Source organism: Balaenoptera ricei, chromosome 10, assembly GCF_028023285.1.
Source record: "Balaenoptera ricei isolate mBalRic1 chromosome 10, mBalRic1.hap2, whole genome shotgun sequence".
Lineage (NCBI taxonomy): Eukaryota > Metazoa > Chordata > Mammalia > Artiodactyla > Balaenopteridae > Balaenoptera > Balaenoptera ricei.
Genome location: NC_082648.1, coordinates 40718300 through 40730802, shown reverse-complemented (window position 1 = coordinate 40730802; position 12503 = coordinate 40718300). Strand labels below are relative to the sequence as shown.

The 12503-nt window shown below is 41.1% G+C and overlaps 1 protein-coding gene across 1 annotated transcript; it reads left to right on the top strand.

Annotated features, from left to right (window-relative positions):
- The first annotated feature begins 694 nt into the window (after nucleotides 1–694).
- On the top strand, nucleotides 695–11458 carry LOC132373721 (olfactory receptor 10AD1-like). Its single transcript, XM_059937348.1, has 2 exons — nucleotides 695–712; nucleotides 10508–11458. The coding sequence occupies exons 1-2, from the start codon at nucleotides 695–697 to the stop codon at nucleotides 11456–11458; spliced, it is 969 nt and encodes a 322-aa protein (XP_059793331.1).
- Nucleotides 11459–12503: the final 1045 nt, after the last annotated feature.

The following is a 12503-nucleotide window of genomic DNA, read 5'->3' as shown; positions in this document are numbered from 1 at the left end:
ATTAACCAATGACACGGAATAACTGAAGTTATCCAATCCACTGACGTTCAATAATTCTCCTTGATTACTAAGTTTTCCTCCCAGATTTCTCTTTTTTTTTTAATATTGATTTATTTGGTTGTGCTGGGTCTTAGTTGCAGCAAGCAGGCTCCTTAGTTGCAGCTTGAGGGCTCCTTAATTGCAGCTTGCCAGCTCCTTAGTTGCAGCACGTGGGCTCCTTAGTTGTGGCAGGTGGGCTCCTTAGTTGTGGCTCATGGCCACCTTAGTTGTGGCACGTGAACCCCTAGTTGTGGCAGGCACGTGGGATCCAGCACCCTGACCAGGAATCGAACCTGGGCCCCCTGCATTGGGAGCGTGGAGTCTTAACCACTGCACCACCAGGGAAGTCCCTCCTCCCAGATTTCTTATTAATACATCTTTGGACTTATACACAGGCTCTGAATATTCAGAGGAATATCATTATGGATACTTCTGTGTATCATTTCCTGTCTCTTTTCCTTGGTTATCTAGTTGTTTTACTCTTTGTTTAAGTCTCCATATTGAAGGTGACTGTGAGAAGGGAGAGGAGCAACAGATCTAGTCTGGTTTCATTACAGCTTCTACTGGAATAGTGAATTCACTTTAGGGGTCAGCTGGAGAATGAACAGGGATGATGGAAGGAGATCAAGTTTCAAGAGATGGAAGGAGGTACAATATGGAGTTAAAACCTCAGGTATAAAATGAAATTGAGGTTATTTTCAGTACTTCCATTATTTATGGTATCTCCTATTAGTGCAGATCTACATGAATGGTCTTCTGGGAGAGTTTGTGACCTACATGGACCTTTGGACATCACAGGGATCTGGTCATCACAGGCATCTGAAATGCCCAGCTGTGGTGCATTTATAACACTTAGTCCTCACCAGGCCATCATCAGGGGGTGCAGGCACTTCAGAGGTTCTGTTTCAGAAAGAAATAGAGAAACTGATGTGGATCCAGTAGCAAGGAGGAGGATGAAGCAAAAAGAAGGCAGAAGACTGAGAGAGACGAGAGAATTTAGAAGATTTCTACAATTTAACTCAATTGGATTAATCTCTGTTGCAAGCCGATTATTAGCAAGGCACTATGAGGAGCAAAAAGAGCATTGTCCATCTTGCTTAAGAAAAGGGAAATGGGAATAAAGTTAATATAGAAAAGAGAGGAAACAGGTAGGCCTATAGAAATACTTCTAAGTAAATTCGTAAGACATTGGGATAGCTTGCTAAGTTGTAACAGAGTTACCAGCAGAGGCCTCCAGGGACTCACACTAACAATTAGTTTTCCTTCCTTAAAAGTCATTTACATCTGTCCTCAAAATATCTTTCCGTCCATGGATCCATATGATTTTGTCTACACAACTTTGTTAAGTATTACATGGCAAAATTTTATTTCCTATTATCTCCCAATATTATTCCTAAATTCCTCAAAGTTCATGTAGATGTGTTAGTGAAAATCACTGAGTTCCAAAGTTACATGTCACATTTTAAAACCTTTAAAAATGCCATGGGGCTTCCCTGGTGGCGCAGTGGTTGAGAATCTGCCTGCCAATGCAGGGGACACGGGTTCGAGCCCTGGTCTGGGAAGATCCCACATTGCCGCGGAGCAACTAGGCCCGTGCGCCACAGCTATTGAGCCTGTGCGTCTGGAGCCTGTGCTCCGCAACAGGAGAGGCCGCGATAGTGAGAGGCCCGCGCACCGCGATGAAGAGTGGCCCCCGCTTGCTGCAACTGGAGAAAGCCCTCGCACAGAAATGAAGACCCAACACAACCATAAATAAATAAAAATAAATAAATTTTTTTAAAATGCCATAATTCCAGGGCATTATGAATAATATGTGCAGGGAAAACAATTATTCTTTTCCGATCATTTAAGGATTTGGTAAGAGCCTGGCCTGTCTTTATAATGATGCGGTTAGTGTCATAGGATGCAGGGTCAGAGAGGCCTGGAGAACAAGGGCTCTGGTCTTACAAGGTCTTTCTAATTTCTCTCCTTTTTGCTCCTAGTGAAAGGACCCACTGTAGTTTCCTCTCTTTCTGACATTCCTGCTGTGCGACAACTATTTGGTTCTCTTCCTGTGCACTTACCAAAATCTTCTAAACAGCCCTTCAATTGTGCATTCTCTCTGATCTCTGGTTGTGGACGACTGGGGTCTCACTAACAAGGATCTCTGTAGATCCTGGTTGCCCTTCTATTTTAACAGGGCTAATTCAGGGCTCATCCCTCATTGATTTCTGGGGCTTGTCATCATGTCTGTTTTTTTTTTTTTTTAATAAATTTATTTATTTATTTATTTATTTATTTTTGGTTGTGTTGGGTCTTCGTTTCTGTGCGAGGGCTTTCTCTAGTTGCGGCAAGCAGGGGCCACTCTTCATCACGGTGCGCGGGCCTCTCACTATCGCGGCCTCTCTTGTTGCAGAGCACAGGCTCCAGACGCGCAGGCTCAGTAGTTGTGGCTCACGGGCCTAGTTGCTCCACGGCATGTGGGATCTTCCCAGACCAGAGCTTGAACCCGTGTCCCCTGCATTGGCAGGCAGATTCTCAACCACTGCGCCACCAGGGAAGCCCCATGTCTGTATTTTTAAATGATGAATGGCCCTATATTACATTTTTAAATCTGATTTCTAAGTTCTCTTAGTTTTCCTATTTAGTAAAAAGTTATGTTGTCTCACTCTTAGTTAACAAAGAGAAATTGATTAGCCACTTTAGGGTGAACTACCCATTCTCTGAGCTGGAATCAGGTGGGTGGATGCCTTTGCCTTCTTCCTGCAGGTTGCCTGTTGATCTACTCCTATTTGATTAGGAGAATTTTCAGAGTTGGAAGAGGGAATACAAGCCTTATATGTACTAAGAACAGGCTTTTAGTTCCCGGCCTTGAGAAGCAAGGGCAATCTTCACTCAATCCTCAAATAAGCCACAATTAGTTTACACTTTTTATTGTATGTATTTGATTTCAAAATTATTGCATATTGGCCATTATGGAATTTGGTACCTACAATCTATTCTCACATTGTCAAATTGAGAGCAGGAATTTCTATCTTCCCTAATAAAGATTGAAGAGGAACTGCTTTATATCCACTAACAATTAAATTTACTAAAAGAACATCTTTTTATGGCTACTTTCTGCCTCTTAAAGTCTTTTCAAAATTTAGATGTAATTTCAGCTTTATACCTAATTTGAAACATTTTGGGCTTAACTCAGTTTCTCACTTAGAGTGATCATTTTTTCTTTTACCAAAGATGCCTTTTTCCAAGAACAGCCTTTTTAAATCTGTCAGTCATTAGCAAATATTTTTTTTGCATCTGATATTTTTTCTTCTTGTGCACATTTTTTCCTGAGTACTTTATTATTTCATTATCCTTCAGATCCCCCAATATTTTATTGAAGCCCTATTAGAGCTCTTAACCATATCATATTATATTTAATTTGTAAAACATCCCTGCCCTCAACTGTACTGCATGCTCTGCCAGAACTTAACAGTATTTGAGAAATGCATTTTTAATATGCAGATTCAGTTTTTAAAAGGCGTTAGGAATTTGAGGATTACAGACATTTAAAAACATGAATGTCCTAATTAATATTTTCATTTAATCAGTGACCTACAAAAAGGAACAGTAGATTAAAATTTTTTGAGCACTTTTCCTATTGTAGATATTGTTCTGTGTGGTTTACATGTATATTTTTATATAAATATATCTTTTGACTGAGTGAATAATTTCCTCCTAATCTTCACAACAACTACACAGACAAATATAGTTTTCTTCATTTTACAGATGACAAAACGGGTTTTTAGGAGTTGATTTTTAAGGTTTTATCATGGACAACATTAAATAATGTAGAAAATTGGAGCTCAGATGGTCATTTACTCCACTATTCCTTCAACATACATATTCAATATATTGAACAACTACTATGTCTTAGGCAGTGTGCCAGGAGATAGGGATGTAAAATCTCTACAGTTAAGGAGCTCAGGAACAAGTGCAACTTCAAATAGGCTGACATGGGAAGAGTTACTGAAGACTTCACTATGGTTGCAAGACTTGAGATTGGTCTTGTAGAAACAAGAGTTTGCGAAATGGAGAAAATATATAAAGACTGAATTCCAGAAAGAAGACTAGCTGGGACTTGGAAGTTTAGGAAACTACAGTGTATTTGGGAAACAAAAGTTGTAGCTGGGGTATAGGGTGTCTGTTGGAGAGTAGGGGAAGATAAAGAGTATTTATCAACACTTAATAGCAATATAATACAGAGGTTAGAAAGAGGGGAGTGGAAAGTGACTTCATGGTTTTTGATTTAGGTTACTAAGGGTTCAATTAATACCGTTAACTAAGGAGGAGATTAATACAAAGAGCCATCCATGCTCCTCGGTACACTGATAACTCTGCAGACTGCTATCTGTCCTTAGTCTTTTACTAGACCAAATCTAAACCAGACTTGACACACTGAAGCTTTTATAGAAATATTCTCTAAAACCTACAGAGCAGGAAATTACACCCCTTAGCTAGTCATATTATTGTTTAAAAGCACTTTTGGGACAGGAAGTTCCTCTAGCTACCATATCTGCATGCCCTAACCTTGAAAGAAATGGGAAACCACTGGCCACCATAGAGGGATTCCCCAGGATGAACTTCTTTAAGTGCCTTGAAGCTCCATTTTAGTGCTTTTTTTCCTTCCATCACCTCCTCCCACTTCTACTCCCAATTAAAAATATTAATATTCTCTCTGGGTAAGATCTGGTTACTCATATGGCCAGAGGCACTGCCTCCGTGGTGATTTAGAATGTCATTTTCTGAACTTACGTCATAAATATGCTATTTAATTACTCATCTTATTGCACTCTCCTCACCACCCCAACTCAGTTCTCTATGCTCGTAGGTCATTTTAGTCTCCTTTTAATTCTGAAAGCAAGATTGCAGCATAGGTCTGGAGAAGAGCAACAAGGAGGCTTCTCAGCTACTTTAGGCACTGTAGGTCTTAGGCTACCGAATAGCCCAGGAAAAAAAGCTTACCAAGTGGTCCCCCTCAAACATGACAGCTAGGGTACCTCAACACATGGTTGGGAGCCAAAGCCCCAGCCAGTAACAAACTGTTTGCCTGGACTTCTTTAAGACATCTTGGAGGTAGCTATAGTCTCAAGAGGTTATTGGCAGTGGAATTGGGTGCTCAACCATCACTCAATCACTCTGCACAGGAGACACTTTTTTTTTTTAATTATTTGCTTTATTTATTTATTTATAAATTTTATTTATTTATTTATTTATTTATTTATTTATTTATTTATTTATTTATTTATGGCTGTGTTGGGTCTTCATTTCTGTGCGAGGGCTTTCTGTAGTTGCGGCAAGTGGGAGCCACTCCTCGTCGCGGTGCGCGGGCCTCTCACTGTCGCGGCCTCTCTTGTTGCGAAGCACAGGCTCCAGACGCGCAGGCTCAGCAAATGTGGCTCACAGGCCTAGTCGCTCCGCGGCATGTGGGATCTTCCCAGATCAGGGCTCGAACCCGTGTCCCCTGCATTGGCAGGCAAATTCTCAACCACTGTGCCACCAGGGAAGCCCCAGAAGACACTTTTGAGGAAACAAACAGTTCTGCGAGATGAAAGAGTGCTTTCATGTTCAGTCTAAAGAAGAGAAGTCTATGGGACTTCAGTGACTTTAAATCTCTAAATCACAAGTTTTTTCACCCTTTGTGAGTTCCAGCTGCCTTTTAGAAGTTGATTAAACGGTGGACTTTCCAAGAAAATAGTTCTCACACACACAACATTTCCTATAACCTTTCAGAGATGCATGAGTGGACATTCTGAAACATATCTATTGATTCCCTTGGGTCCATGAACCCAAGTATGAATATATCTACCATAAGGTTTTTCACCCAGAAAAATGATGCTTTTCTGCTTTAAGGTCATGAAATGAGTTTTTTTTTTTTTTGTAAGTGAATGGTGTTTGTTTTTTTAATTTATTTGTTTTATTTATTTTATTTTTGGCTGCACTGGGTCTTTTTTGCTGCGCACGGGCTTTTCTCTAGCTGCGGCAAGTGGGGGCTACTCCTCATTGCGGTGCGTGGGCTTCTCATTGCGGTGGCCTCTCTTGTTGTGGAGCACGGGCTCTAGGAGCACAGGCTTCAGTAGTTGTGGCGCACGGGCTCAGTAGTTGTGGCTTGTGGGCTCCAGAGCGCAGGCTCAGTAGTTGTGGTGCATGGGCTTAGTTGCTCCGCGGCATGTGGGATCTCCCCGGACCAGGGCTCAATCCCGTGTCCCCTGTATTGGCAGGTGGATTCTTAACCACTGCACCACAAGGGAAGCCCATGAAATGAGTATTTAATCCAAAAAGTAAAGAATTAGAGTATACAGAAGAGGAACCAGATTTCAAGCTGGTAAGATTTGAAATTACTAGAAGCCCGTTTTATTTAAAGCAGACCTGTAAGAGGATATTCAAGCCTCACAGAGGCTGAAACTTTCTAAGAGAAGAACTTACATGATTTTAAACAAGTCTGGTGAGTTCCCTTACAACATGAGTGAACTAACCTCATCCCTAAAACAAACGTACTCTACAAAATAAATAAGCAATACGATGCTAAGTATATTTTCTTTCCTGTGGTCATAGCATTCTAGGAAGGCAACAGAAACATAGTGGCTAACTGTTGAATTATTCAAAAGTGTCCTGGCCCCTTTGGTAAATATGACAGGAGTCAGAGTCTTACTTTATAATGAGACATTTTCCCACCAGTCTAGTCTACAGTAGCACACTTTGTTCATTGGTGCTCCTGTGGTCATGTAATGTAGACTTCTCTCAACTCACCAGCACTGTTATTTGAGAATTCAGTATATGTGTATCAGCAGAATTCTTCCCTCTCAGGATCTGCCAGACATCATTGTGACTCACAGTTTCTTTTTTTATACCCAAAGCTCTATCATATTTCTTTGTTTACAATTTTATTTCCATGTATGTGATAATATTACTAATAATTGGGACTTTGATGGGTCCAGTAAATAACACTACTCCTCCCTTCACTTCTTAATCAACTGAGAAATAAGGTAGAGTCTGCAAATGGAGGGTAAAATATCAACTTTATTAATACCAATGCAGAAATTTGAGCAATTGGACTTCCTAATGCCAAAACACAGAGTTAAACAGACTTATTTCCCTGTAGCTGGCAGCTATAGGAACATTGCCTCCCCAAACAGGGGTAGGGCCTGCCCTTAAGAATGCCACTCACCCCCAAGGGGAAGACTGGAGGAAAGAGACAGACACATGTGGTCGGTTTTCCTTCTAAAATCAGGTAACCACTCCATCTCCCAGGAGATGGTGTGAATGAAGGAGAAGGGAAGGGTCAGGAGTATGGTGCTACAGTTCCTTTCACATGGAAGGAAACATCAGGAATATAGAAGAAGTTATTCCCCACCCTACCCACCTCTAACCATATCTAACATTATGTTCTCTTGCCCCATTAAGTCTTTGGTTAACCAGGGGTGTGGTGTATCAAGACAGTCCTACTTCCACCTTCATGTGGCTGCTCCTACAATACAAATCATTGCTCTGTTGAAAGGCTCTTGGAGCTTTTCAGCCGTTCTATTTTGCTTGCAGACGGTTCTAAAATGGATCAGAACAGTAAGTTAATTAAATCAAATCTGAAGTCAGTCTAGAGCACAGCTGAAAATTCATTCCCTATTCTTTTCTCCTTACCAAACTGTGTTCAGCTACACCGTCCAACATAACAGAGTTTCTTCAATGAGATTATATCACATCATTAAATTACAATAATAAATTTCAGGTTCAAATGTGATGGTGGGTGTAAACTATTTTATAAACTATTGTTAATTTAAATGAGAGTACAGACCCTCCAGTCTTTAAATAAGAAACCCAAGGAGTCATGAGTGGTTATTTATTTTATCTCTATGCACTTGGCAAAAGAAAATCCCATGATCCTCTTCTGGTTTAACAAAGAAATCTCACAAGTATATGTACCTTTTAGAAATCAGAGAGATATCAATCTAAATATTACCATAGCCATAATTAAGACCACCAATAAAAATTACATTTTAGATGTTCGAGGTTAGCTTTACAGCACATAGCAACAATTTCTGATGTCCAGTCTTAGAAGATTCTTTGTCAGAAATAATATTTGCAAGTACTTGTTTTATGTTACAGAATAATATGAGCTTATTTGAAGCTAAAGGAGAATGAATGTCTTCTTATTTTCCTGCTGGTATTTCTTTAACTAACAGTTATGAGGGAATGTGGTTTCAAATAAAGGTGCTAGAATTCAGTTAGTTATCACAGACAAAATTAAAAATCCTAAGAAAGTAAAAACATACACTATAAAAAAGTGAGGACAAAATAAGTTTATTAACAAATGGAATGTGTGAAATGTAAAGTTTCGCACATATTCTATAAAATGCAGTACACACATAACTTAGTAATATTTAAATAAACATTCATCACCTATGGTATAGATGACAAAGAACTAACAAGGTCATCAGACAAAACTTCTCTCCCAGAGTGACCCACCAGTTCAGACCATCCTCCGTGGAAAAATTCTTCAAACACCATGAGAGTTTCTCTGTTATTTGCCACAGTGATTCAGTGACAAACATCATTACCAGCCAAGCAACAAAATGAGGTAATATGTGATTTTCAGGATGTTGTACCACTTATTTACACAAATGTTTGATTGGTTAACCCCTGATGGTAGTTAACAAGGCACTTGATGCCAAGTATCACCGAATATTCTTTCTGGCACAATGAACCACAAATAAGCATTTATACTGCTGTATAATACACTACTTTCCTAGTGATTCCATAGGTTGAACTTCAGTTTCTTCTTGGTCAAGTCCCAGCTGTCTAAGCTGTCCCAGCTCATTTATTTCTGTTGCCCAGACTCTGACCTCAGCTTCAACATATGCACTGGGCCCAGGATTCAAAACAGTTCTCTCTGTCCCTCCCTTTTCTCGTTCTGGGCCCCCAAGAGGAGAACTTCCAGGGGATCATTCCAAAGTAGAGATGATGGGAATGGCCTACTGCCCAAACACTGCCTAGACGTATCAGGAAACACCTAGAGGGAATGCAGAGCTGAAAAGAGTGAGAGTAATGGCATAGGTATCTCCTAAAATTAAGAAAGGCAACATGAGAGATTTAAAGACATGGAGAACAGAAGGGAGTTCAGCCAAAGGTAGCTCAATGACAGATACCCACCACCAGAGATGAGAAAGGGAGAGGGAGAAGAAAAGAGTGAGAAATGGAAGTTAGTGGGGAAACCGGGGAAAAAACAACAGAGGGGGAAAATTGAGAGTGTGTAGAAAAGGGAGTGGAAGAGAAAATGAAGAAGAGTGGTTGGCAGAACTGAAAGTTAAGAAGGAATATACTGTCTATAAGCATCTGAAAGTGGAAGGGATCTATCAAATATATACTAACTCCAAAATAAGATGAAAAGTAGGAGAGATTTAATATGAACATAATGACTTCCTAAAAGTTAAACAATGAGAAAAGAGCATGAGAATTCTGAATGCTTGTTCTTTGATTATAGAAAAAGGAAAAGATTTACTCCTATTAGTAAAGGGGCAGATTGAAGTTGTCTGAAGGTCTATCCAGAAAGATTGAATTTGTGCCCTGCTAATAACTTCCCTTTTCTCACAGGGATGGTTGGATCCTTTTCACCCAGTGATGCACAGATGTAGAGCCCTAAATTCCAACCCCAGCAGGAAAACTATCTCCTGTTAGGAAGCCTGCAAGTGCTCACAACCAGGCCCCATCTCCAGTATGCACAGCGTGGGTGGTTAATGCAGCAGCAGCAACCAATGGGAGAGTGAGTCTGGAAAGAGGTAGGATGACTGGGAAGAGTTAAGCATGACGGTTTCCAGAGATATGAAAATCATTCTCACATAAGGGACAATCCTTAGGGTTAGCATGTTTTTATTTTCTCTAAAAACTCAACCCACTCATTGTTTTAAATAGGTACAGTAAGACTGAGCATTTTTTTCTTCTAGAAAAATACACATTCAAATATCTTTCAAGTACATCCTCAATATGATCTTCTATAAACTAATAGCTACCATACCCTCCCCTCAAACACTCCATTCCTCTGTTTGGCATGGGTTCTGAAAAACTATCTTGTTTATTCACTTCTGAATACATTTTGACTAAAGGCTAATCCTTCATCATAGAGGATCCTGGAGTGGGTACTTTATTTGACTTGAGGCCTGATTAAACTAGAATAAAATATAACCACCACTTCCTTAATTTTTGATACTGTGATTCCATGGATGCAGCCTATAGTGACCCTGGCATTTTCACTGCCCCATAACGTTGCCAATTAAATAATGTTTACTTAATACAAAACATTTACCACCACTCATCCTTATATTATATTATATTATATTATATTATATCCATCTATGTTAGCTGGGTTTCTGTCCCCAAGTGAGTACCTTGCATTACCCTACAGCTGTCTCTCTTGTGCTTTTCCTGTCCTTCCTCCTCAAACAGGTCCAAGCCATAGGACCTAAGGAATGGCAGCATGGTGACAGAGTTTCTCCTCGTGGGCTTTGAGCAGAGCTCCCCTTCCACTCGGGCATTGCTCTTTGCCCTCTTCCTAGCCCTCTACAGCCTTGCCATGGCCATGAATGGCCGCATCATCTTCATCACCTGGACAGACCCCAGGCTCAACAGCCCTATGTACTTCTTCCTTGGCCACCTGTCCTTCCTGGATGTCTGCTTCATCACCACCACCATCCCACAGATGCTGATCCACCTGATGGTGAAGAACCATATTGTCTCCTTTGTCTCTTGCGTGACCCAGATGTACTTGGTCTTCTGTGTGGGTGTGGCTCAGTGCATCCTCTTGGCTTTCATGGCCTATGACCATTATGTTGCTATCTGCCACCCACTTAGCTATGCCCAGATCATGAGCCAGCAGGTCTGTGTGAGGCTGATGAGTACTGCCTGGTTCTTCGGGCTGATCAACGGCATCTTTCTTGAGAATATGTCATTCCGGAATCCCTTCTGCAGAGACAAGCACATAGAAAACTTCTTCTGTGAGGCCCCCATAGTGATCACCCTCTCTTGTGGAGACCCCCAGTTTAGTCTGAGAGTCATCTTTGCCGATGCCATCGTGGTGCTGCTCAGCCCCATGGTGCTCATTGTCATCTCTTATGCCCACATCCTGGCCTCCATGCTGGGCAGAGCCTCCTCCTCTGGTCTGGGGAAGACCTTCTCTACTTGTGCCTCCCATCTGACTGTGGTCATTTTTCTCTACACCTCAGCCATATTCTCTTACATGAACCCCTGCAGCATACACGGTCCTGACAAAGACAAGCCTTTCTCTCTCCTCTACACCCTCATCGCCCCCATGTGCAACCCCATCATCTACAGTTTTCAAAATAAAGAAATGAAAGGGGCCGTGGTGGGGGCCCTTGGGAGGAGCAGCCTTTCCCAGGCAAAGTCTGTCTAGTGGGAAGACTCCTGGAGGGGAAGCTCCCTCCTCCAGCCCTGACAGTTGGGTAACTCTCCAGTGCTGAAAGGCTCCAGGAAAGAGCATTCATAGCTTCCTTTGTACTAGCATCAGACCTGGAAGATCCTATTGATGTATAATGCTCATCTGTCTGATGTAACTTTAAGCACTGTTTTCTCTTGGAAACACAGAATTTGAGACTTTCCTGAGTGATTTTCTTCTAAGTTACCACAACAGGATCTATAAACACATAAGTGCACTTCTGTTTCATTTTCTTTCTGTAGCACTTTTATATGTTCTTCCCAGCCTGAGTTCTGCATATATGTTTAGGAGTAAACTTTTTTCTCTTTCAACTTATTTTAATCTGTTTTTCTTTGTCACACTCCACTCTCACTTCCTGAATCTGCCCTCATCCACCCTGCTCTTATATGAGAAACAGTAGAGGAAGAAGTAAGAAAAAGGGAATTAGGGAGCAGTGTTGACATTAAGAAAAGTCAGTTAGAGAAAAGAAGAAAAAGAAAAACTAAGGATCAGCAGCCTGAGCTTCATCTTGTTTGCCTCCACTAGGCCACGAGGGAGAATTTGTGGTGGCATTAAATAATCAACACTGCATTCAATGTATGTTTATGCTTGTGTGTGTTGGGGGAGGGCAAGGGGGAGAGGCCAGGTGTCAAACCCCTTCTTCCTAAGTCTTCTAGTTTCCTTAAATACATGACTATTTGATATTTCCCTTCAGATCCAAGTAATAAGTACCTCTACCAAGCTTCTCAGACTACCAGTTTCCTTCCCTGTTACCCATAGTCCTAGTTAACTCCCCTCTCCCTACGGCCTGTTTTTCTCAACCATCTTTCATTTCATTCCAATTCAGTCCTATTCCACCTTACCTCCTCGTCATAAATGGGTCCACTTAATTCCCTGTACTTTAAGGAACACCTCTCCACACTACCTCCACCACTGCAGAAGGCTTTCTATTTGCAATGCTTCCTCTCTGGCTTAGCTTCTCTTCTTAACAAAACCCAGTGTCCCTTGATAGGGCATTATATTC